At 43.1% G+C, this 27,409-nt stretch overlaps 1 protein-coding gene across 1 annotated transcript in view; it reads left to right on the top strand.

The window, feature by feature from the left end:
• RASA1 (RAS p21 protein activator 1) overlaps nucleotides 1-27,409 on the top strand; it is a 108,824-nt gene that overhangs the window by 11,004 nt on the left and 70,411 nt on the right. The window contains exons 2-4 of the mRNA XM_054031735.1: nucleotides 17,660-17,812; nucleotides 22,714-22,849; nucleotides 23,814-23,884. Coding sequence (XP_053887710.1) covers nucleotides 17,660-17,812; nucleotides 22,714-22,849; nucleotides 23,814-23,884 — 360 coding nt within the window. The remainder of the gene's footprint in view (nucleotides 1-17,659; nucleotides 17,813-22,713; nucleotides 22,850-23,813; nucleotides 23,885-27,409) is intronic.

Raw genomic sequence — 27,409 nt, 5'->3', positions numbered from 1 at the left:
AATCATAGAAGATTAGGGTTGGAAGAGACCTCAGGAGGTCATCTAGTCCAACCCCCTGCTCAAAGCAGGACCAGCACCAACTAAATCATCCCAGCCAGGGCTTTGTCAAGCTGGGCCTTAAAAACTTCTAAGGATGGAGATTCTATCACCTCCCTAGGTAACCCATTCCAGTGCTTCAGCACCCTCCTAGTGAAATAGTGTTTCCTAATATCCAACCTAGACCTCCCCCACTGCAACTTGAGACCATTGCTCCTTGTTCTGTCATCTGCCACCACTGAGAACAGCCTAGCACCATCCTCTTTGGAACCCCCCTTCAGATAGTTGAAGGCTGCTATCAAATCTCCCATCACTCTTCTCTTCTGCAAACTAAACAAGCCCAGTTCCCTCAGCCTCTCCTTGTAAGTCATGTGCCCCAGCCCCCGATCATTTTTGTTGCCCTCTGCTGAACTCTCTCCAATTTGTCCACTTCCTTTCCGTAGTGAGGGGCCCAAAACTGGATGCAATACTCCAGATGTGGCCTCACCAGTGCCAAAGGAGAGGGGAATAATCACTTCCCTTGATCTGCTCGCAGTGTTCCTACTAATACAGCCCAATATACCGTTAGCCTTCTTGGCAACAAGGGCACATTGCTGACTCATATCCAGTTTCTCATCCACTGTAATCTCCAGGTCCTTTTCTGCAGAACTGCTGCTTAGCCAGTCTGTCCCCAGCCTGTAGCGGTGCCTGGGATTCTTCCGTCCTAAGTGCAGGACTCTGCACTTGTCCTTGTTGAACCTCCTCAGATTTCTTTTGGCCCAATCCTCCAATTTGTCTAGGTCACTCTGGACCCTATCCCTACCCTCCAGCGTATCTACCTCTCCCCCTAGCTTAGTGTCATCTGTGAACTTGCTGAGGGTGCAATCCAACCCATCATCCAGATCATTAATAAAGATGTTGAACAAAACCGACCCCAAGGTACTCAGCTTCATACCAGCTGCCAACTAGACATCGAGCCGTTGATCACTACCCCTGTTAATCTAGCCAGCTTTCTATCCACCTTATAGTCCATTCATCCAATCCATACTTTTTTAACTTGCTGGGAAGAATAGTGTGGGAGACCCTATCAAAAGCTTTGCTAAAGTCAAGATATAGCATGTCCACTGCTTTCCCTATATCCACAGAGCCATTTAGTCCTCATTTGCTTTACTACAACAGAAATGTGATATTAATATATACTTCATGTTCAAGACTATCTTGTCTTGCTGTTTTTTTTTAAAAGTGAAAGCAAGATAGGAAGTTAAATAATATGTAAAACTACAATTTTTTTAAAGGATGAGGTACAAAATGTAAAAATGGAAGCTTCAAATCTAAAAACAAAAATAGAGTGGCATTTGAGGATGGGAAAAGTTCAAAAAACGATGTGCAGGTTTTTGGTGGAAGAACAAACATTTACTTGATCTAAATAGTAAATAGAGAATTTGATTGTGCTCTGTAGTTTTTTAATACATATTTGTGAAGATAATTCATATATAATACATAAGCCACAGCTGAATAAATTTGCCAGAGAATGGGCTTCTCACCTATATAGCCAACAGATTCCAGTGTATCATGCCTTTTCTCTTTCCCTCACCTCTTCCCAGCCTCTGGGGGGAAAAAGGATACCCATTTTTCCACCAGGTACTCTTTCTTGGACCTATAAGTTAGTAATTGGCTTGATGCTCCAAAGCGTGAGCATTTCTCTCTATTTTTATACAATCTCATGTTTTCTATATACATTTTTAATCCTTTCCATTGTAGGATATTTAGGAAAACTGCTCTACAGAAAGATACATTCCTAAGGGGTAACTTCAATTGCTGCTTCCAATTTAGGACGTTTCTTAAACTCTTGTAGTGTAGTTTCCCCCTTAGGCTATGGTTATACTTCCTGTAGAAAATGCATCCAGCCACAGGTCCATCATTGGCTAAGAAATCAAATTTCTTTCATCAGATCCCAAAGAGGGGCTTAGAGTTGTTACTCTTATCTTACCTTTTGCTGCTAGCTAGTTTCAGCAGCTTTTGAGACCTGGTCTACAGACAGTTAGGGATACGTGTGGGTTTGGCTTTGGTTTGGTTTGGTTTTGTAATCTACAATAGAACCTCAGAGTTTCAAACACCAGAGTTATTACCTGACCGGTCAATCACACACCTCATTTGGAACTGGAAATATGCAATCAGGCAGCAGCAGAGACCCTTTCCTCCCCCCCCCCCCCCCCAAATCACAAATGCTGTTCAGTACTATGTTAAAAGTAAACTATTAAACAAATAAAGGGTAAGTTTAAAAAAATTTTTTTTGACAAGGTAAGGAAACTTTCTGTGCTTGTTCCATTTAAATTAAGATGGTTAAAAGCACCATTTTTCTTCTGCATAGTAAAGTTTCAATGCTGTATTAAGTCAAAATTCAGTTGTAAACTTTTGAAAGAACAACCATAATGTTTTGTTCAGAATTATGAACATTTCAGAATTACGAACAACCTCCATTCCTGAGGTGTTTGTAAATCTGAAGTTCTACTGTAAAAAATTCTACTGTAATAAAAAAAGTATAGTACAACCCCCTAGTGTGGATGCAGTTTTATATCTATATAAAGGTGACTTAGAGCTTGTTTACACTACAGCTGATGTCATTCAGGGGGGTGAATAAGGCCTTGGCTACACTTGCAGATGTACAGCGCTATGAGTTAAACTTGACTTCGTGCAGCTGAGTAGGGAAAGCGCTGCAGTCTGTCCACACTGACAGCTGCCCAGCGCACTGTCGTGGCCACATTTGCGGCAATTGCAGCGCTATTGGGAGCAGTGCATTATGGACAGCTATCCCACAGAGCACCTTTTCCCATTCTGGCGCCGTGGGTTGTGGGAAGGGGGCGTGGGTGCGGGGCATTCTGGGTCCTGTCCCAACGCCCTGTGATGCATCACTTCGCATCCCAGAAATCCCTTTGTTTCCGTTCACCTTTGGCGCCATCTTTCAGCGGTTTCTGTGCAGCGCAATCTGTCTGCGGGAAATGGAGCCCGAACTGCTGAGGCGTATGCTGACTTATCTCGCCAGCACATCACGTTTGGTTGTCAAACTATTCCTTAAGATCCAAAGTGACAGTGAGAGTGAGGAGTCCGATGATGCTATCGAGCCGCGTAACTTGTACGACACGAAATTGCTTGTGGCATTCACGGACGTGCTCAGCACCGTGGAACGCCGCTTCTGGGCTCGGGAAACAAGCATCGAGTGGTGGGATCACATCGTCATGGAAGTCTGAGATGATGAGCAGTGGCTGCAGAACTTTCGGATGAGAAAAGCCACTTTCATGGGACTGTGTGAGGAGCTTGCCCCCACCCTGCGGCGCAAGGACACGAGATTGAGAGCTGCCCTGCCAGTGGAGAAGTGGGTGGCTATTGCAATCTGGAAGCTGGCAACTCCAGACAGCTACCGGTCGGTCGCAAACCAGTTTGGAGTGGGAAAGTCGACCGTTGGAATCGCGTTGATGCAAGTTTGCAAGGCCATTAATCTCAGAAGAACCTTGACTCTGGGTAACGTGCAGGAAATAGTGGATGGCTTTGCACAAATGGGGTTCCCTTACTGTGGAGGGGCGATAGATGGGACGCACATTCCTATTCTGGCACCACCCCACCTAGGATCCGAGTACGTTAATCGGAAGGGGTATTTCTCTATGGTTCTCCAGGCGCTTGTGAATCACCGTGGGCGTTTCATTGACATTAACACAGGCTGGCCCGGAAAGGTGCATGACGCACGCATCTTTCGGAACACTTGGCTGTTCAGGAAGATGCAGGCCGGGACTTTTTTCCCAGAGCGGAAGATCACGGTAGGGGAAGTTGAAATGCCCATTGTGATCCTTGGAGATCCCGCTTACTCGTTAATGCCGTGGCTCATGAAACCCTACACAGGGAGCCTTGACAGCAGCAAGGAACAGTTCAACTACAGACTGAGCCGGTGCCAAATGACTGTGGAGTGTGCCTTTGGCCGTTTAAAGGGCCGCTGGCGATCTCTGTATGGGAAGCTGGACTTGGCCGAAAACAGCATCCCCGCGGTTATATCGCATGCTGTGCCCTCCGTAATATTTGTGAAAGGGAAGGGTGAAAGCTTCACTCAGGCATGGACCTCTGAGGTTCAACACCTGGAGGCTGAATTTGTACAGCCAGAGAGCAGGGCACATTGATGCACTCAACCAGGAGTACATCAAAGCACACTATCAAACTTTTAATGCGCAGTAGCAGGGTCAACACAGCCAGTTAATGTGCTGTAGTCTCACACCATGAGTTGCCATGCAGAAAGTCTCTGTGTGGATAGGTCCTAATTCTCTACTTAGAAAGTTCAAATTCCTGAACAAAAGTAATGTTTGCATGATATTCTTAGGAAATATAATCACATATCCAGGACTCATTTAGAACTTTCTTCATCTTTTGATATGCCTACTTCAGCCTTTCAAGAAGGGTACACAGGCAGTTACTCAGGTTCAAGCTGGTCAGCAGTTATTGACAGTTCAAGTTGCCCTTTTAGACAAGGGGTTCAAGTATGTTCATGTAGTGACTACTCATCTTTCTTATCATTTACAAAGTAACCATTTCGATAACCTGTCTAGAAGATTACAAGTACAAAAACTGTGTTAAAGGTTGCAAAGTCAAGCATTCTGTATGCATTATGATTAAGGCTATGCTTTGTCACGGGTATTTTTAGTAAAAATCATGGACCAGTCCTGGGTAGTAAACAAAAATTCACGGCCTGTGACCTATACATGACATTTACTATATACCCCTGACTAAAACTTGGGGGTGGGGAGGGCGGCCCGGTGCGGGGGCCTTGACGGTGCTAGGGTGGTGGGCGTGGCCCTGGGGGGCGCCGCTGGGGTGGGGTAGGGGGTTGGTGAGGCAGGGTCATAGAATCATAGAATATCAGCGTTGGAAGGGACCTCAGGAGGTCATCTAGTCTGGCCCCCTGCTCAAAGCAGGACCAGTCCCCTACCCGTCTCCTGGGAAGTGGCGACCCCAGCTCCTAGCTCCACATGCTGCCTCTGTTCCACCCCAAGCCCCAGTTCTGCCACTCGCATTGACTGAGAACCGCAGCCAATGGGAGCTGCAGGGGCAGTGCCTGCAGGCAGAGGCAGCACGTGGATGTAGAAGCTGAGGGAGGGGAGTTGCTGTCACCCTTCTGTGGAGCCCCCTGCCAAAGTAAGCACCATCTTGCACCCCAGCCCTGAGTGCCCCCCCATACCCAGACTCTCCTGCCGAGCCTTACCCCCCCTGCACTCAGAACCCCTGATGAGCCCAACTCCCCCTGTACCTGGACTACACCGATGAGCCACCCTCACCTGGATTCCCACCCCACCAAGCCCCATCCAGTTGCACCTGGGACCCCATGCCCCCAGCATCTTGACCTCCACTGAGTCCCCCACACCTAGACCCCCCTGATGAGCTCTATTCCCCCCCGTTGAGCCCCAACCACCTTCACCTGAACCCCACTGCAGAGTCCCATTGCTATTGCACCCAAAAACTCCCAAGTCCCTGTGCATCCAGATCCCCTACTGAGGCGCCCGCACCCAGATTGCCCCCACACAGAACCCTCTCATCCCACCCCTGGATCCCCCCCATACTAAGCCTCTCCACACTCAGAACCTGCCTTGTTGAGCCTGCTTGCCTGCCTGCACCTGGCATGGAGGGGCAGGGCGCTGGGGTATTTCTGAGGCAGGCCTGGTCCTTGCGCTGTATCAGGGTTGGATGCAGCCTCACTGTTGAGCCCGTGTCCCGGGGGGAAGCTACAGAGGGATCTCCCACCTCTGTACAGCCTGTGTTCCATGATGTTATGCTGGAGCCTCCACATATATTTCACAAATAAAATTTGCAGAATTTTAAAATATTGTGCGCAGAATTTTTTTTTTTTTTTTGGCACATAATGCCCTTAGGAGTAGACCCAAGACTGCCCCAGCAGCGACCAGTGGACCTGACCCAGGGGCTCCTCAGGGGCACCGGCCATTGCAGAGGTCATGGAAAGTCATGGAATCCATGACCTCCTTGACAGACATGGAGCCTTAATTATGATGCATTCTTGAATTACATGATCACATACTCTTTTTTTTTTTTTCCACAAGACCACTCCCTCATTCACGGGATGGATAGTGCTCATTGAATGAGCAGCTGTTCAATATTTTGTTTTATTCTCGCTGTTCAATGTGTGGACCCATGCTTGCTTTATGCACACCATTGGAAACTTGCTCTGAAAACAGAATTATTAATTTCCTCATAAGCTTTTCTATGGAGGTCATCATAATTGTATCTGAGTGCCACGCAAAACATTATTTTCACAACTCCACCAATTCTCCTACACCCCCCTACCCAGCTCCGAATCCCAGTAGCATTCTTTTCACTGCTCCATCACCCAATCTATCCCTCTATCCTTCCCCCTCTCCTCTCCCCCCAACTGGCTGTTACTTCCTGTGCATTCAAGTCAGATGGCTTCCTCCACGCTGCTTAGGCACTAGCTAGGAGAGAATTGTCTGTCCTGTTCTTTCATTCTTCCTTCTCTCAGCTCTACTTGTACAGTGGTCCTTAGCAATAATTGCAGGGAAAGTCCCACTTAGCCTGCATCCCTGGGATGGAGCATTCCTAATGCAGTCAGGCTCTTCCCAGCTGAACTTTAATAAGTCTCTACTAAGCACATGCAAACTGCAAGGATTTGTTTACAGCCAAATTTGTGTGTTTTTTGTGCAGAACAGAAAAAGGACATCCCTGGCATAAAGCAACCCCCCCGACAAATTTCGGACCCTTGCTCCATAGCATGGAGGTGTCATATATTTGCCCAGGATGGTCCCCCAAAGGCACCCACTTTAGCTTTCTGCTTCCTAACTAGTGGCTTACTCCCTCCTGACCAGGGATTTCAAGGTTGCAAGTTCATCCATCTTCAATCCGGAACCGGAACAGAACCTGGGCAGATGAAAAATTTCTCTATACAACTCAGGCCTTTGATCTTGGCATTGGCGTAATAATAAATCAGCAGACAATAACTCTCTCCTCAGGGCGTAGCTTCAAAAGACTGGGTTTTTGCTTAACGAGACTGGGGAATTTGCATTAACAGCTCCTTAAGTGGATTTCCTGAGAATTCCTAACACTTAGGGTGTGTCTAGACTGCAATGTGAGCTTGGACTGAAACTCAGTCTCAAGCCCAAACCCTGCTTCCATCTATGCAGAAATCTATCTGACTCGAGTCAGTAAGCCCGCTGGACTCGGGTCATAGGACCTGGCAAGGGGAGTGGATCTGATCCCAAGTCCCTATGGGACTCCAGTCACTCAGGTCCACCATGCATCATTTTGCAGTGTGGACACAGCTGGGGCCCAGATCCCCAGACTAGTGTCCGGACAGTCTGTCAGTGCTATTGCACAATCCCAGTGTATCTATCCTTTCCATCCCAAGACTAGCCAATTAACTCCCAGGAAACAGAAGCAACTTCCTGGTTCAAGTGCAGCTGCTTGGCATTTAACCCTTCTATTTTACTCTGAGCTGCAAGCTCAAGAGTAAAATTTTACTCTCCTGTATTGCCTATGGCCACCAACAAGAAGTCCTTTACCAAGATCGCTGCTACCGAGTCACGAGACCACAGTCCGTTCTAGTAAGTATCTGGTGTGACAAGAAGTTTGAATTCAGCAAGAGTATCAGAAATAATCATGTGTACCAAGAAATAGCAGACAAGTTGGTAGTGTTGGGGATTCAAGGGACTGGTGACCTGTGCAGGGAACATAAGCGTCTGAAGAGCGACTACTGGAAAGCCAATCTTGAGATCTACACCTCTGGGAACTCCCTGTCATCCTGCCTCTTTTACAAAGACTTTGGCTGGGAGCTGGGTACTGTTATAAGCACTGAACCCCCAAGTGGTTCACAATAGCTTAGTCAGCTGGGATGGCTACCTTCTGAACCCCAAATCTAATATAGGATTGGAGGGGAGTCAGCAGGCACCAGATCACACTAGCAAGTGACTCTGGTGCTCACACCGATCCTGAGGAGGATTCTTGGAGGAGCTGTTTGACCCCCGGAGGAGCAGCCTGCCATGGAACTGGCAGAAGAAACAAGAATCAGAAATAGCCCTGGAGCCTGGTAAGTGTTCTGAGTCCATGTTGTTAATATACGAAAGGGAGAGATTTCTGGTTTATGACCAAATCCCATTTTTGTTGTAGCAGTGTGTATCAACTAATGGTGGAATGCATGCTAGTACTTTGGTGTTGCCTATCCCTAATGCCTCTTGGGGAGGTGGATTACCTATGCTGATGGGAGAATCTCTCCTGCCGGTGTAGGTAGTGTCTATGCTGAAGCACTACAGTGGCACAGCTGCAGTGGCACACCTGTGCCGCTGTAGCATTTCTGTAGCGTTTTAAGTGTAGAAAAGTCCTCAGTTGTGTCTATGGAGCTTCTGGGAGGAGCTGAAGCATTCCTCTAAGATTGTATTCAGGCTGAGTTCTTCAAAGTAAAACTGTGGTCTTGAGATTGCACAGGCACTTTTCTCTGAGGATGCATTGAACCTTTTTTGAAGTAATGAGACAGTATATACTTTTTGTCTGCTTTCAGGCCTCTTCACCTCAGCAGCCCAGCCACACTGCACCAGGAGCATGGGATTTTGAATGGTCACAGACCAAGTGTTCAGTGGTGAGCTTGTGGTGGACGTCCTGGACAGAGGCAACAAACAGGTGCAGTACCAAAGGGGAAAAGATTCATGGCAAGTGGAAAGGCATTGACAGCAGAGCATAAGAAGAGACTTGCAATGCAGTTGCTGGAGCAGGAATGTCGCCTAAGGGACAAAGATGGAACACAGCAGAAAGACCTGATCGAGAGACTGCTTACGCTAATGGTCACAGGATTTCAGGCTCCTGCTCCACTGACACCATGTCCTGAGTCCCCTCCATGGTACCATGTCCTGCAAACCAAGAATGCATTGGACAATACCACAGTTGGGTGGCCTGTGCAACCAGAATTGAATGCTAACTGAACAGGGCAAATGTACCCTCTGCAGCAGCACCAAGTGTGTGCTAAGCGTGCTAGAAAGTGAAAGAGAATGGGGGCCACGGGACATGGAAAAGTAGAGAATTTGTTCATTTGCATTGGTTTCTCTGTTTTGCACTGTTCAATGTTTGTTATGCACTTTATTACTGGTTTTGGTGTTGGTTTATTACTGGAGTTTTGGCATCATGATGGCAGCTGGCCTGCTAAACTGTGCTTGATATTGTTTTTCATAATAAGGCCATGTTCACAAAGGCTTTTATTTTATTTAAAAAATTTACTACCATCACTGCATTGCATCATATAATGTGTATTTTGAAGAGTAAAGATAAAGAAATAATAAAGCACAACTTGGAAGTTGTAGCCAAATACATTTTTTCAGTGCATCTGTTCAGATCAGTCCATAATGAAAATCCACAATTCATGTCACATGAAATACCATTCCCCCATGGTGTAAGCAGTCATCTCATCCACAGTTACAATTTGACAGTATCCAACCCACCCCCATTCGTAGAGTCCTGCGAGAGTACTTCATCTGTAAATGTACTATTCTCCTTCCATTGGTTCATACAAGTCCATCATGTGGTGCCCAAAGCATCCCTGATTTCTGTTGCCAGTGTGCATCCTGTTCCAGCTGTGAGAGGTGCACTTTCTGGCTGAGTGTACCAGTTACTTACTGTTATAGGTGCATTCGGGGGCAAATGACTCACCTTTGGATTCACAAAGATTGTGACGAGCACAGCAAACCACAATAATGTGGACAGCATTGATGACATTGGAATCCAAACAGTTCGGTAAACAGTACTAGCAAGATTTCAGTCTGCCAAATGTGCTTTTAACCACCATTCTCCACCTCCTGAATGTAATTAAATCTTCTTTTGTCAGGGCCTCTGAGGTTAGAATATGGTTTCAGAAGACAAGGCAAAAGGGATTACATGTGGTCCCCTAGAATAATTGTGGGGACAGTTACTCTAGGACAATGTCATTTGTTCGGAATAGTGTCCCAGGTTGTCTATGAGAGTAGGCGCCTGATAGGTGGAAAACATTGGCATTGTGAACTTTTCCAGTGCAGTACATGTTGGTGTCCATAAATCTGCATTTGTGGTCCACAAAGGCCTGCATAACAATAGAGTTGTATCCTTTGTGGTTTATGTATTCATGCTCCTTGAAGACGGCAAACGCTGGGCAGATGAGTCCCATCAATGGCCCTGCCACAGTTTGGAAACCCCGTTCTCTTAAACCCGGTAATTACTTTGGGGATACTGTTTATGCACTCCACCTTTGGGTAAATCTGATTACCCCAGAAACCTCCGCCACCACTTTACTGAGAGTTGACTTTCCAACACCAAACTGGTTAGCAATGGACATGTAGCAGTCTCAGCTTGCCAGCTTCCAGATGATCATAGCAACCTGCTTCTGGACCAGCACAGCTGGCCTCATGTGTGTGTCATGATGCTGGAGGGTCAGATTACGCTGCCCACAGAGCTCCAGAAATGTAGCTTTTTTCATGAGAACATTCTGGAGCCACTGCTGGTCATCCCAGGTCTGCATAATGATGTGATCCCACCAGTTTGTGCTTGTGGCCCTGCTCCAGAAGTGCTGGTCTACATGGAGGAATTAGCAGTTATACTGAGAGTTGGGAGCAGCATCAGCCAGTTCAAGTCTGCCCTGCCACATCTATGTTGTCGTCATTCTCCAACAGATGCCTTTAGTATATCTTAAAATGCTGCCAAATATCCCTCCGGTGTCTCATGGATGCTCTGTCTGTTTCCTGAAACAGAAGTAAAAGCCCAAGCAGGACGGTCTTCAAATAGTGACTCCTCTATGTTGCTGGCTCTGGTTGCCAGGAGTATGCAGACCCAAAAGATAGCTCAGAAGGATGTATTGGCGGGCTATGACAACTTCTTGTAAAGTGTCGCAGGACGGACAGGTTTTCCCACAGTTCTCCACAAACAAATGGCTAGAAAAGTTACACCTGGGAAGGGTGTAAGAAAGCTTGGGATAGGCTGGTTTGACTTGGGTCTTTGTAGTGCAGGGTAGATGCCTGAGTGCCGGTGTAAGATCCTGGTCCAGAAATTCTAAACCTAGGGTTAATACTCATTATGACCATTCAAGCATTGGTTTACAAACACTAAATCAGCTCGAGTCCCACAAACTCTGGGCTTACATTGCAGTGTAAACATACCCTTATTGTCCCCAAAGTCCGTAGTTGTATGACACACTTTCAGTATAGTCTTTTGAACTTCCAAGTCTCATATCTTCCACTGGAGATAATCCATACAATGCTGGCCTACAATAATATATAACATTAATACAATAAAGTCTTCCAAGGATATTACCCCGCAGAGTAATTGATTCTGACAGGCAGGCCGAAGGGCAGCTGTGGGGGGAGGGGTCACGCTGCAATTACACCTTTTGCCCATCGGGGCTGATGTGGCATCAGAAGAGCAGCTGGGTCATAGGTTGGAGCAGCCAGATGTGGAAAGGAAAGGAGCAGAGGCTGCCTTCCTCACCATGCCCTGCCTGGCCCTGCCCATGGGGCCAGGTGAGGCATAGGATATGGGCGTGGGGGCGGATATAGCTGGGAACATGGGGTTGCTGGGGGAGTCACAGACTTGGGTTCAGAAGGGCTAACGGGGTGACAGTATTGAGCTGGGGCTGAATGGGAATGGGGTGCAGAGACACATGGGGATGGGGGGAGTGGGAGTGGCAGAGTGGGTATGCAGCAACACAAGGGAACAGAGACAGATGTGCCTGACAAAATGGGAGAGGCTAGGGTTCAGCCAGAGTCTGCATGGGGAACACTCCCCAACTCCATAACAATCCCTCCCCTCTACCCACACCCCCCCACACACACACCCCCCCACACACACACCCCCCCACACACACACCCCCACACACACACCCACACCCACACCCACACACACACACACACACACCCCTCCTCTCCCCCAAACAAACAAACAAAAAACCCTGTTTTGTACTTCTCCCATCCACACCCAACAACCCTCCCGGGGATAAGAGAGAAAAGTTAAGTTGTATTGTTTTTGTTCTTGTTTGCATGTTTAATCTCTCTTGCTTCATTATCCTCTATATTTTGTGACTGTAAGTTTTGGAATAAGTTTTCATGATTTCTCCTGGAAGGAGATGCTATATGCTTTGGAAGAATGAGAATATCCTGGAGTAGGCCAGGAACTAATAATCATGTGACTATTTCAAGTGAGCTGACGTGCCAGAGCAAGTCAATGAATTTGTCAAACAAAGCTAGACTGGAGTGAAATTTACTTTGAGAGTCCATGTTTGCACATAAGTATAGTACAGAACTTTTAGGAAATCATATTTGGTTATAAGAAGAACAGGAGTACTTGTGGCACCTTAGAGACTAACAAATTTATTAGAGCTAGGGTTACCATATTTTGTGCCTCCTAATGGAGGACACTCCCGGGGGCCCTGGCCCCGCCCCCAACCCCGCCCACGCCCCAACTCCGCCCCCTCCCAAAGTCTCCGCCCCCTCCCCTGCTTGAAGCCTGAAGCAGGTAAGGGGGAGTGTGGGGGGGAGGAGGCGCGGCCCAGGCTGGCCCCCGGCGGCTCCAGCCTGGGTCGGCTCGGGCCCTGGCCGACCACCCCCGGCTCCCAGCCCCCCGGGCCGGCTCCTGGCTCCCAGCTCCCCGACCCCGGCCCGGCTCCCAGCCCCGCGGGCCGGCTCCCGGCTCCCCGACCCCGGCCCGGCTCCCGGCTCCCCGACCCCGGCCCGGCTCCCGGCTCCCCGACCCCGGGCCGGCTCCCAGCCCCGCGGGCCGGCTCCCCAACCGCGGGCCGGCTCCCGGCTTCCAGCGCCGCGGGCCGGCTCCCGGCTCCCCGACCCCGGCCCGGCTCCCCGCCCCGCGGGCCGGCGGCTCCCGGCTCCCAGCCCCGCGGGCCTGGCCCGGCTCCCAGCCCCACGGGCCGGCTCCCGGCTCCCCGACCCCGGCCCGGCTCCCAGCCCCGCGGGCTGGCTCCCAGCTCCCAGCCCCACGGGCCGGCTCCCAGCCCCGCGGGCCCGGCCCGGCACCATGCCCCCGGCCCCGCACAAAGAGGCCCCGGCCGAGCCTCCCGATTTTCCCGGACATGCCCGGCTTTTGGGGATTTCCCCCCGGACGGGGATTTGAGCCCCCAAAAGCCGGACATGTCCGGGAAAATCCGGACGTATGGTAACCCTAATTAGAGCATAAGATTTCGTGGACTACAGCCCACTTCTTCGGATGCATGCCACAAGTACTCCTGTTCTTCTTTTTGCGGATACAGACTAACACGGTTGCTACTCTGAAACCTATTTGGTTATACTACGTGATAGCTTGTAATACATATTTTAAACATTTGTGCCCATCTTATGTTTCTAGGTACAGTTTAGGTTCAGAAATCCGGTTTGATTAAAAATAAACTTTTTAAAACTTAATATGCACAGAAGAAGAGTTCATGTTTTTTCTGTGAGACAGCTTTTTATGAGATACAAATACCCTAGCAGGGAGTTTAAATATAAACACTACTATATTGTGATAGAGCATGAAAATAACTTAATTTTAATTGTCCAAGCTAATAATAGATCATAAATAGCAAAATAGTTTAAGATGTTGACTGAAAAGAATGTATTAAAATGTTTTAAATCTAAATTTAAAAAAGAGAGAGCTAGTAAAAAGTTGTTTAAGTCAGAAATAAAGAAATTACATTCCTTAGATTTGACATGGAGACTACCTGAGGAGACAATAATAATTTTCAGATGGGATGCATGTCTCTAAACAATGGAAGCTGAAAAGCAAGACATAAACAGAATGTATCAAATAACCTCAGAAAACAGCTTTTGTGTTGTTGTGAGGGAGATTAAATGAAGTCAAATTAATAGGGAGCAAATTTAAAACTGATAAATGGAAATATTTTCTCACACAACACATAATTAGCCTGGGGAACTCTGATGAATGTGAGACTGAAAGGGTGTCAGAATAAAAAAATGGATTGATAAAATATGGATAGTAAGTTACAATAATAAGTACTTTTTAAAAACAAGTTGTGTAAATCTTCAGGCATAAGAGTTTAAGGAATTGTCTAAATAATGGGAGTTAGTAAGAAATGTTATCCCTTTAGGCATGTTACTCCATAACTTTCTGTTGCAGGGTTTCTTGCACCTGTCTGCGAAGCATCTGATAATGGCCACTCTCAGAGACAGGATACTGGCCAGATAGACCATTGTTGTGATTCAGTATGGCAATTTCTATGTTAGTATGTTCCCTTGAATTAAAACATGACATGGAAGGAGTGGAGAATTGCACATCCAACTGTAGTATCATAAGTAGACTAACACCTATAATACTACATGAAATAAATTAATCATAGGAGCAGCAGCATCTCCTCTGCCACTTTGAAAGTCAGTGGAAATTGATATAAAACAGAGTAGGATTGAAATGACCTGTTTTTGTATAAGCACAGAAATTGGGTTAAAGCTGCAATCATATAAGCCTTTTTTCACCTACGGAGCTGTTTCTTTTAGAAGCGAATCTTGCAATGGTTATCCATCTGTTTTTGTCTCAGTAAGATTAGATTTCTGCAATGCTCTCTATGTAGGGCTACGTCTTAAATTTATTCAGAAACTGCAGGTGATGCAGTCGGGGGACCAGTTGTTTCTTTTTATGAATGTATTAAACCAATACTGTATAACGGGTCGGCAATGTTCGGCATGCGGCTCGCCAGGGTAAGCACCCTGGCGGGCCGGGCCAGTTTATTTACCCGCTGACGCGGCAGGTTCGGCCTGCCTTTGTAAAAATCCAAATAAATGTATTTTTTGCCTTTTGAGGTGAGTTTTCCTCTTTTACTTTTACAGTGACATGGTTTTAGACTGGTCATCATTTTGAATAGACAAGAAAGACTGAGCTCATTCTTGCGAGTACCTTTTTCAATGGGAAAAAAAAGTATAATAATGAAAATTGCTATTGTCTTTGTTAAAGGTACATCGAGCATTCCCATAACTGTTCATTTGATGTGCTTATAAAAGATTCTGAACATATGTAACACCTGTAACTCAATTATCTCTTACTGTTTTATAATACTTACTGGTTTGGAGAGACAATACAGTGCACCATGTACTAGTATATTTCTTCACCTAAGACGCACATTGAAAGACAAGAGGAGGTTGATATTTAAAATTTTAGACTGATTTATGAAAAACTTTGAATATAATTCTTCTGCATGTCCTCTCTGAATGGGGCAGTGCTATCTAGTGTTAAAATTGTACTTTCTCTGGAAAAAGAATGCAGCTATTTCCTGAAAAGCATTTTGCTTACTGTAATGATATCTTCAGTGTGTATCCTGTTTTCTAAAGATGTGTGCTATCTGCAGCGGTTTCCTGAGGATATTCACTTGAACTGTTTTCTGCCATCACTACTGAATACTGATGATATACTATTGCCATGGACTCTGTTATGCTATCAGTTTTTAGTTAAATAAAACAGATGTCAGAGCATATTTTCATAGGAACAACAATTTAATGAAAGAATACATACTAACCTGAAAAATACAAGCTTATGTGTTTGCTGATAGTAACTCAAATACAGAAAAGATATGTTCTTGTAGCTTTGATTGAATTTAACTGCTGGCATAAGAAATGAAATTAAATGCACCATATTTTTTGTTCTGAGGTAAATTGTGATAAAGTATTTATTTAAGTCACTTACACTCATCTGGTAATAAATGTAATAAAATATAGTTATGTGGGAGAAAATAAGTATATCCTGTTGAGTCAGAGGAAATAATCTAGAATATACCAAAAGTAGTGGTATGCCTACTATGGAGGACAAAATCTTTCCATTTTGTTCAAAACTTGAGATACTTGAGTATGTTTTATAGAAATGTAAAATAGAAGATTTATATTATATATTTATAATTCTAAAAAACCTGATCTCTTATGGAGAAGTTGCTATTATTTTGTTTTCTTCTTCTTTATTAGTAGAACCATTTATTAGAAGAGTTAATTATGTCAGGAATATTATTTCAAGTGGGGAATAAACTGGAGTAGATAAACTCTAAATGATTCTGCTCTCTGCCAAATTTAACTAATGAGGAAAGAGAAATAAAACTTTGCACTTGTACAGCACATTTCATTTAAAGATAGCAGTGTTTTACAAATATCTATCTCAATAGCAATCATATGCATTCTACAGACTAATAAACCGAGATACAGGTGTGAAATAGCTTACCCTAGGTAAGTCTTTCATTCACAATTGTCAGTAGAGCCCATGATTTCTAACTGAGTCCTTTAGTTCAGTTTCTGAACATTTTCCCAAACAGAAATGATATAGAAACAACGTTGTTGTTAAAGGATTTCATGTTTTCAATAAGTCGGCAAGTCTCTTTTATAAAGGACTGTTAGGGGAAACCTCCTTTTATAATTTAAAACTTCCATTGTAATGTACAGCTCTGCCCCTCACTGCTTATCCAATCTTCTCACTTAGTGTGTTTCCTTCTTTCCAAAACAACCCTTTTGTTCACTTCAGTCACTTTATATCAGGGGTGGGCAAACTTTTTGGCCCGAGGGCCACATCTGGGTATGAAAATTGTATGGCGGGACATGAATGCTCACAAAATTGGGGTTGGGTGTGGGTGAGGGCTGTGGGGTGGGGGTTGGGATGAAGGGTTTGAGGTGCAGGAGGGGAATCAGGGCTGGAGCAGGGGGTATGGGTGCGGGTGGCGGGGTGAGTGCTCTGGCTGGGGTGCAGGCTCTGGGGTGGGGCCAGGGATGAGGGGTTTGCGATGTAGGAGGGTGCTGGGCTGGATCCGAGGGGTTCAGAGGGTGGGAGGGGAATCAGGGCTGGGGCAGGGGGTCTTCTGAGACACCTACAATTCTGATTCATGTTAATATGTCAGATTTTTTTTTTAAAAAGATCTGATTTTTTTTTTTAACATAACAAAGTCCAAAAGGGGCACAATCCCTTTATTTCCTTTGCAGATAACCTTTATCTGGAAGGAAGGAAAAAGTTCATTGATTCACATTTTCAGAAATAAGATATACTGAGGATTACATTCTGTACTGCTCCTCTTAGTGGCAAAACACCAAAATCACAGCCTTAAGGGAGAGGTGTCCTCACTGTTACACAAAGTCTCTGGCTGAGAACAGAATCCTTCCTTGGATTTCAAGCATTACAGAACAGAGGGATCTGAATCAAAATGTCAGATTCTGGATATCTTCTTTCCCTTTCTTCCTCCTGCTTTGCATCTTATGCCTCTTTCTAATTTTGAACTAAATTAGAGAGTTTTTAAGAGGGAACTTTCAATGAGGTCTGAGATTGCATGGATTTGGGCAAATGAATGAATTAAACCATGCTGAAAAGAGAGTTCTGAAATCCAACAATCCAGTTAAACGCAAATTGATGCATTAAATCACCATTTTAAAAAGAGCTAAGCTAATAATGAATGTTAAATTTCTGTAGTGATAGACAGAACTTAAGGGCCTTCATAAACAATGATTTTAACAGAAAACTTCCATCAGAGTTGGATATGTCAGAGTTCAGTTGTTTTATGTTTAATGTGTTATAGTAAAGCTCTTGCAATACCCCAGATGTTCTTCTTGTGACCACACTTTGGAATTGATAGTTTTATTTTATAGTCACCTGTTTATTTCACACTCTTTTTCAGGTGGTATCATGGAAAACTTGACAGAACAATTGCAGAAGAACGTCTTCGGCAAGCCGGAAAACCTGGTAGTTACCTTATTCGAGAGAGTGATCGGAGGCCAGGATCATTTGTGCTTTCATTTCTTAGCAAAACAAATGTTGTCAATCATTTTAGGTGAGTACCTATTGTCATATTTGAAAATGTGATAGCTACTGTATACATAGATGCAGAAGTCCTTATAACATATACAAACAGACTTAAATGTTTGCATTACAATCAATCTTAACTAGCAGTTAAGGTGGTTCAGAATATATGTACCTGTCATGAGTATATTTTGGTGTTCATTTGCTTGCATTCCATTAATTGTTTTAAAATAAGTATACTACTTGAAAATACTTTTTACATTGATCAGCTTTTTCAGCACCCAGAGCAGAACACAGAAGCATCAGGAAATAAATGGAGCTGCAAAATGGAAAAACTTACTATTAAACAATTTACATCTTGAATTGTAGCGAATAGGCTTATCGACAGCATTAGGGAGGTCTCTTATTTGTTAATGAGTCACTTAAAATGAATTGTTCTGAATGTGTTCCCTGACAGTCATTGCAGTTAATATTACATATTATTCAATATTCTTAGTGTACCAACACAAATTAATTTTATCTTTTGTTTTAAGAGAAAAATGGAGAGGGGAAAAAAGTAAGGAATCTGTTGTGTCTAATGGTTTCTGGGTTTGATGGAAACAGCATTTGATGCATGTTGGAATGGATTGCACTAGATATTAGGCTCTCTATGAGCTGAGGAGTGAAAACATTTCTTTGCCACTTTCCCAAGTTATGGCTAGGATTACAGTTTTAAGGAATGTATTTGTTCTTGTTAATATGAATGAGACTTGCTGTGTGTAAACTTGAATGCTGGCCAACGTATAGTGTGCCAATGGACATTAACATTGTAACATTGTTCAGGCTCCGCAAAATAGAACTGTGGGTATCTTGGAAGCTGAATCTCTTCAGGCTAACAGCTAATGGGAAAGCAGTTCACCAGCAGACTGTTTGAACAGGACACAGCTGAACTCTAGAAAGTAGTAACTGATTGAGAGTATTCTAGTCTGTCAAGCCTGAAGCAAACCACAGGTGGAGCTAATGGCCTTCAGGAAAGACAGGTTTCAGATGTTCTTCAGGTTCATGGAATCTAAGTTAGGCAGAACAGATGAACAAGCAATCCATGGGATCTTTAATCTATAGTACATCTTTCCCGTTCATCACTCCACTAATCCACTCCCTGGGCCATGGTGAGAAGAGTTCTCCAGAAGATTTCTGTGTGTTGAGGACCCTTCATCCTTATAGCCTCTGAGTAGGCGAGGAAGCTGTGGTTCCCAGAATTAATGAATTTGTCTTTTGCCAGTGTGAACAAGCTCTTTGCGGTAGAGGATTTCCTGAGGCAAAGCCCGCTGTTCTATGAAGATCTGGTATTTAACTAATTAAATGTAACAAACTTTTGGTCCTGTCGTTGACCAGGAGAACCGAAGCAAGGTCTATCAGTCAAGACACTATTGGCAATGCTAAACCCCAGAAATCTGTCAGCCTCATGAGTGTATTTTGGGGATTTGGAGAACTTTCTCTTCCTGGTGTGTAAGACTGGGATCATAATTCTACAGTCCTCTGTTCTGGTAATTCCTGGTAATTCATTCAAGCCAGTGTAGTGATGGATTGAGGCCCACCATCATTACAAAATTCAATCTTTGGCTGTTGCAGCCTTGCAGAGACTGGATGATCCTTCTTTACTTGGAATTTAAAATTTTATATTTGTTAAAAGGTCAACTCTATCAAAAGCCAAAGTCTGATAGACATAGATGTTGTCAGAAGACTTGTTTTGATCTGTTGTTCGAGGAACAGTGTAATAGGCATGTATATAGACTAATATAAAAAATCCTTAAGCAGGAAAATTTCCCAATAAACCCGTATCTGAAGTGCAAGACCATAGGCAAAGAAAATGGTAGAAGTTAAGAAACAGAAAAGCAGCAGAGTCAAGAATCAGTGTGGGATTGTGAGGGAGAGGAGGTTTAACCTAAAAATAGAAACAAATTTCCCCAAATTATTCACTTGATTTCTGGAATGATCATTAGCTTTGAAAAAAAGAATGAGCATGGCAAGTAGTTCTTAGTCTTCAAGTGTTGAAATATTATCGTCTCAGATTCCACTATCTAATTTTGTAAATAAATCTTTAAGATATTTCCATTCTTTTAATTTCCGTTTCAACTTGAAAGTAGAAAGTAAAAAATTTAAATTGACTTTTCAGATGTTAAATTACTCTACTTCCTAGCTTGTCAATATTGCTTCGTATTGGCCCCTTTTTTTGTTAAATTTAATTACTCATGTTTTTTCTGCATTGACTTAGCAGCCGGGTTGCACAATTTGATTGGGTAATAATATTCTTGTATTATAAGTGTTTTATAAAGTAAGATTAGAAGAAATATTCTAGACCTTTCTTTATCCCTGTGCCACAGACATTCTTCAGTGAGTTGCAATAAACTTTCTCCCCATTTATTTGTGTGTCCCTAATTGGTGTCAACTTTGAATACTCCTATAGTTACAATAAACTTTTAAAATAGGAGCAGGTAGCCCCAAAAAGTCAGTTACTTTTTTATAAAAAACTTTGGATCCTATTACTTTCCAATTACGCACTAGTTATTACAGTAACTTACCCTTTCTTGTTAGGGTGTTGTAACTAGAGGAGTTATTCAGTCATGTTGATAACTTAAAACAAACGAAAAAAGATTTGATCAGTCGGATTTTTACAACCACATTATCATACAAATGTTACGGACTAAGAATAATCAATCTGTTTCTCAGTATTGATATTTGACTTTTGTATAGCTGGAAACTTCAACTGTAATTGACACCAGCAATTATGCAATCATAGTCAATTGTTTGGGATGTCTGATTTTATTGATATTGCACTTGGTTGGCTTTTATTAAATCTTTCTGTGTGCAATTGACCATTAAATTAAGTATAGGGAAAATGTTTTAAAATATCATTGTTTTATTTAAAACCACAGATACAGGGAATTCAGAGTTAAGCTTGTCACTCTTAACTTTCCCTGGTATAGCAATCTAAGTGTGCATGGTACTTAAAATATTACGCAAATTTAAGTAGATAAACACAGCCCAGGAAAAGAAGGATTTTGCCTCCACTCTAAGTATCTCATGTTATTTAGAGGATTAAGTTAAAACTTTGGCATAGCACATTTTTAATTTAATTAACTTTTAGGTAATACGAGTTCATTAATTGTGCTTATTGTTTTAAATATCAAAATAAACAATCGTATCAGAATTTTACTGTCTCCTATATTTTTACTGGTTTATTTTTCTCAACTTAAAACATTACTATTCATTTCTGTACATTTATTTTTGTCATCACATCTGTTAGCATGTTTCCAAATAAATCAAAAGTCAAGCAAGAGGGAAAAATTGTTCATATTTTGACAGTTTTAAAGCATACTTGACATTCACAGTAAATCTAACAATTTAAGGGTATGTCTACACTTGCAAGTTTTTGTGCCAAAAGTTATACCACTTTTATTAAAGTGCTTTAATTAAAAGTGCTGTTGTCTGTCCGCTGTAGCTCCTTATGTCCTTGGAACACATCCACACTAGCAGCTCTTGCAATGACAAAGAGAGCAGAGCACTGTGGTAGCTCTGTGCAGCTGGCTGCAGAGTGCTTTGGGAAGGGTTTGCAGTGCCTTGTTGGGCAGGTACAGCATCACATGATGCATGTTTCTCAATCCCATTGTCAGCTGCTTTTCAGTTAAAGTGTGTGGGGGCAGAGTGTGAGACAGCAAGCATGTGGGAGGAGACAGCGTGTGTTGGGGGAGAGTAAGTGTGTTGGCATGCTATTTCATAAATTCAGACAGCCGTAGGAAGCAACCAGTCCTGAGACAGGGAGACCCTAACCTCCCTGGCTCTGCACAGCACAGAATCTCTCTCGCTGTCACACACACACATCCACCCCGCCTGCCTGCGTCTGTTCATATTGTGGGAGACAGAGCATTCCGCATTAATGATTTGCTTTGTGTCCCAGAGCAGAGCAGCACGCTCTGGCAGTCAGAACAGAGCTTTGAAAGGGGAAGGGTGCATGCCTGCAGGTCTGCTGAGTTCAAAACAATAAGCAGAGCCGTCACTTGAGGCATTGTGGGACACCTCTGGAGGTCAATTACAGCGATAAAAGCAATCAAGGCGTTTACACTGGCACTACAGCATTAAAGCCTCACTGCAAAAAGCCTTATGACTCTCATTGGGGTGGTTCTATTACAGCGTTGCAACTGAGGAGTTTTGGTGCAAAAAGTGGCTTGTCAGTGTAGACGTCGGTGCAAAAAGCTGACTTTTAGCACAAAAACTTTCAAGTGTAGACCAGGCCTAAATCATTAAAAATGAGATATTCAGTGCTCTGCAGGTGTATGATCAGGTCAACAGTTAAAGATCTTTCATGTTAATGAAATATTTTGATACGTTTGTTAAAATTAGACTTTGTTGGAATCCTAGTTGCAATTCTAAGTTTTCATTTTATAGGAAAAGCACCTATTAGATCATCTGATCCAGTTCTATGATTTAGACTTGCTCTTTAAAACACACATGTCTCTCTTAGTTTTAAATGTTCAGAGTAATGGAGCTTTCTGCTTTGCTTAGTAACTTAATATTTTTCATAGTCAGAAAACTCCTCTTGACGTTCATCTTACATTTTCCTGTTTCATTCCTTTACTCCTAACTTATTACCTCCTTGTTTTGACCCTAAACAAGTCATCTTTTTTTTTTTTTCAAGCTTCAAGTGTTTGTAAACTATTATGCCCCTGCTCTGTCACTCCTGCTTAGAAGTTACTTTGTCAAGGCATATATATATTTAGCTGTGAAAGAATGCATTTTGTTAGGTGTATGCTTTGAAAATAGTTTGCTTTCAAAAGCAAATACGCTAAAAAATCAATACTTTAGGTTCCCAACCTTTCTATAAGTTATCCATGCACATTTATAGAGAGAAATATATTTTTTTTTAAATTAACTTTAGTGTTTCTTTCCTAACAGGATTATTGCCATGTGTGGAGATTATTACATTGGTGGACGACGATTTTCTTCGCTTTCAGACCTAATAGGTTATTACAGTCACGTGTCTTGTTTGCTTAAGGGGGAAAAATTGCTTTTCCCTGTAGCACCTCCTGAGGCAAGTAATAACTTCCTCACAGTAACATGTTTTTTCTTTATTTTCTTTTTAATAAAACACTGTTTGGTCTGATATTTATCATTGTAGAGTGTGAAAGGAAAAATGTAGCAAGTTTCTTCTAGTTTTATAATCACTTCTCCCCTTCACAGCAAAATATATAAGGATTTATACATTATATAGATGCATTTTTGCTGGTGAAAGTGCCAAATATTACATATCTTATATTGTAATTAAAAAAAATACAACAAAAACCTTTAGATATTCATGTATTATGGAGATATCCAAACACTATAGTGATGAGTATGGTATGAAACCCAAGATAGACCAAGAAGAAATTATTAGAAAACATACAGTTTATGGAGGTAAGACGATTAAAGAGGTAGAAAGAGGCACCATTAGAATGTAACTATATATTAATATGAAATACTGGATAAAATAGAATGGCAACATTTTAGAGTATCCAGTCTACAGCTGAAGAATTGAGCTCTCTGAAAATTGAGCACCTTTGCAGTGTCTCAGAAGTAGGGCACTCAAAATCACTAGTCACTTTTAAAAATCTTGGCCTGAATAAAAACCTCTCTAAAAGGCACAACTTAGGTGGAGAGCCCACCCTTCTACATGGTGAGGATATAATCCAAACTTATTTATTTTCTGGGGTTTGCCCTTATTGGTAAATTTTATATAATAAAAAACATAAATGGCAATTTGTACTAATTAAAATGTCACAATTCTAACATACAGTATTTTGGGACATTCCAGGGCTAGAATCAAATTGGAAATCTCCTGAGCTAGTGGTGTACATCACCCATGTCTAACCTTGATCAGTCTTGAGCTATTACAACTTAAATGTTAGGGTATTTGCTGAGTATTGCGAGTTTTGCACCTCAAACTAGCAATAATGTTGGGGGGAAATTATACTTAGGGGAGAGCAAGAATTAAACATTTTTCCCCTCCTAAATTGTAGCCAGTGGAAGACCGAAGGAGAGTTCGAGCCATTCTGCCATACACTAAAGTGCCAGACACAGATGAAATAAGGTATGTCTTATTAAAGGATCAGAAGCAGTGAAGATATTCTGGAGCATTTTTCAGTACTAATGAGTACAAATCATTTTTGTTTACATCTGTCTTCTTACTCCTAGATGTCAAAATCAGATTTCTTAAGGGCTTATTTATCAGTTGTAGAAGTAGCAGCATTCTGTTTTGAGTGCATATGTATTAATGTTTACCAAATAAACATGTTAATTATAAGGGGAGCTATTAGTTTGTTTTAGGTCTCTGTTGTCAGTCTCACTGTATCTTTCTGAAACTTTCAACTTGTATGTTTAATTTCTCTAGGCTTGGTCTTCATCCAAAGACCAACTGTGTGCACTTTTTTTTTTTTTTTAAATATAAAATTGAGCAAGAACAATTAATCTGTTTGGCGGGAGGAGGGTGGTGGTGATAGCCTTATTCGTCATTGATTTCAACTATGTCTACACTAGCACTGTTGTTGGTCAGGGGTGTGAAAAAACTCCCCTGGCAGACAGAAGTTACATTGACAGGTAGACAGAAGCGCCTGTGTGGACAGCGCTATGTTTGTGAGAGATGCTCTCCCGCTGACATAGCTATCACTGCTCATTGGGGATGGTTTAATTATGCTGATTGGAGAGCTCTCTCCCGTCGGCGTAGAACGGCTACACAGAAAACCTTACAGTGGCACAGCTGCATCGGTACAGCTGTGCTGCTGTAAGGTCTCTAGGGTAGACATAGCCTAATTTTGAACAGGACATTATAAGGCTGAAGTAGCCACTAAATGGACCCTGATGTTTGGTGGTAATCACTGGTAGGGACACTCTTGGGTTGTCTTCTGGGAGTGCAACTTACCATGCTAACTGCATTGAGACTCTGGCTGTTGCTATCTGCTTTTGATACCTGGAGAAAGGTTTCGTGAATATCAGAATAAAGTGTATGAGAGCTGGAGTTAAAATATCCTTATTTGAGTGGGTTTATCAGTGGAATGAGTTTCCAGTGCAGATCATTATAATCCAGTCTGACCACTGTAGAGCCCGTTATGAGAGCTGTCTTTTTGAGAGAGCTTTTTTATCACAACCAGATTGATAGAAGAGGAGGAAACCTATAATTGTATATAGGAAGTAGAACTTCCTCCACCAGGTAAGGAGGAAGAATAGAAAATTCCATTAAATCCACTAGTGACCTTGCCATGCATATCCAATTTACATGGGAAGCACTTGGGTGATAAGAGCTATAGAAATGTTAAGACTCTTCCTTTTGAAAGGCATGCTGAGGAGAAACTCCAGAGGCAAGAGCTTATGCTCCAGGACTCAGCATAGGCGACATTGACTTGGCTATGTCTTCAATGTAGAGTTGAGACTCCTTACTGAGGGCTTGTCTATACTTGCACTTTACAGCGCTGCAACTTTCTCTGAAAAAACACCCCCCTGAGCACAGCAAGTTTCAGCGCTGTAAAGTGCCAGTGTAGACAGTGCACCAGCGCTGGTAGCTATGCCCCTCGTGGAGGTGGGGTTTTTTAGAGTGCTGGGAGAGCTCTCTCCCAGCGCTCTGCTGCGACCACCAAGCCATGTTAAAGCAGATTGTTTATAAATAGTTAATATATTGTAAGAGGCCATTCAAAGTGAAGTGGCTTGTTAACACCTCTGCATATGACATAAAAGGGGGTGTCACTGGTCTGTGGGGAGCTTGCCTCTGATGATGAACTTGGCAAGGTTGTGGGGGGTTGTTTGAAGGCCAGAAGAGGGGGTTCAGGTAAGATTTCTTTCAGGGTGTAGTCCCCATTGAGTACAGGTTGTAATTGTTTGGTGATACTCCCTGTGGGGTAGTAGGTGATAAGTAGGAATATGTGACCTGAGTTCCTCCCCGCTCCCCCCCATATCGAAGCAGGTATTTGAGATGCGGTTCACTTCCCTGATGGAGTGTCCTTTTTGGTGAAGGAAGTTTTAAATGTGTTAAGGTGTGTATCCTGGACTTTATCCTTGGAGCCTATTCTGTGGTATTTGTGTGTCTGGTTGTAGATAATCGATTTCTTGGTATGTTTGGGTGATTACTGGATCCGTGAAGGTAGGTGTGGTGATCAATGGGTTTTGGTATATAGTTGTCTGTATGGTTTCATTTTTGAAGCTGACTGTGGTGGGCAGAAAGTTGATGCTGGTGTGGGAGTGTTCTAGAGAGAGTTTGGTGGATGGATGGTGGTTGTTGAAGTTGTGGCGGAAGTCTGTGAGGGTGTGTAGGTCATTTGTCCAAGGATGAAAATATCACTCAACGTATCTCAGGTATATGATTGGTTTCATGGTACATTTGTCCAGAAATTCTTCTTCGAGGTGGCCCATGAAGAGGTTGGCATGTTGGGGAGCCATCCTTGTACTCCTGGCTGTTTCCATGATTTGGACAAACTGTTTATTTTTAATATAAAATTGTTATGGGTGAGGAGGAAATGGATGAGTTTAGTGATGTGTTTGGGGTGGATAGCTGTGTGATGTCCATTGTCTTGTAGATGTTTGAGGCAGGCAGTGATGCAGTCATTATGAGGGTTATTGGTGTACAGGGAGGTGGCAAGGATGCTAGTCTGAGGGAGGTTGTTAATGTTGCTGAGTTTCTGGAGGAAGTCAATTGTATCCTGGAGGAAACTGGCCCTTTGTGTAGTGAGTGATTTGATTCTGGTTTCTGACTCCTGATATTCCTTCAGTAAGAGTACCGTGGCCAGATATGATGGGTCTGCCTGGGTTCCCTTATTTGTGTATCTTGGAAAGCATGTAGAAGGTCCCTGGGATGGGTTTAAGATAAAGTTGTACAGTTTTCCTTGTAGTTGTTTGGAGAAGGATTTGATGACAGCTTTTAATTCCTGGGTGAAATGTGTTGTGAGGTCTTTGAGTTCTTTATAGGAGGTGGTGTTGGAGAGTTGTCAGTTGGCCTTGTTAATGTAGTCATTACAGTTGAGAACAATGATGGCACCCCCTTTGTCTTCTGGTTTGATCACTAGCTTTTTGTGATTGGATTTCAGGAATTGTATAGCTATCCTCTTGTCAGTGGAGAGATGGTGGTGGATATGATGTTTAAGGATTTTATATTATTTTTTTTCCCCCTGAAGCAATCAATGCAATGATCAAGTGTGTGGTGGGGTGTCCAGTCAGATAATTTTTATCTTATGGCTGTTGGTGGGAATGTGGTAGCTCTGGGTGGTGGTGTGAAAGAATTTTTTGAAGTGGAGTTGGCAAAATAATTCTTCTAGTTTTGTACATGTTAGTATGGTATCACGGTGTAGTGGGGTAGAAGTTCACATGGTGTGGGTCCTGGTGCTGTGGTTTCTTCCAGAAGTGGTGTTCAGTGGATTGTAGCGGAGTTGTTGTTCTTGGTTCCACTTTTTGTTTTTGTTTTGGAGGCTGTCTTCAGGTTTCTTTGATAGATTTTTTTGGTGGTTTCTTCCATGATCTCCAGGTAGGTTTCCTGCTTTTTTTCTTTCCAATATGTGAGAATATGTGATCATTTTGTGTTTGAGGTGGTCCCTTCTGGAGTATGAGAGATGCAGGAGATGGTTCCTCAGTTTTT

Source organism: Malaclemys terrapin, chromosome 6 (assembly GCF_027887155.1).
Source record: "Malaclemys terrapin pileata isolate rMalTer1 chromosome 6, rMalTer1.hap1, whole genome shotgun sequence".
Taxonomy (NCBI): Eukaryota; Metazoa; Chordata; order Testudines; family Emydidae; genus Malaclemys; species Malaclemys terrapin.
The sequence above is the reverse complement of the archived record's forward strand: the minus strand, read 5'-3'. Positions and strand labels throughout refer to the sequence as shown.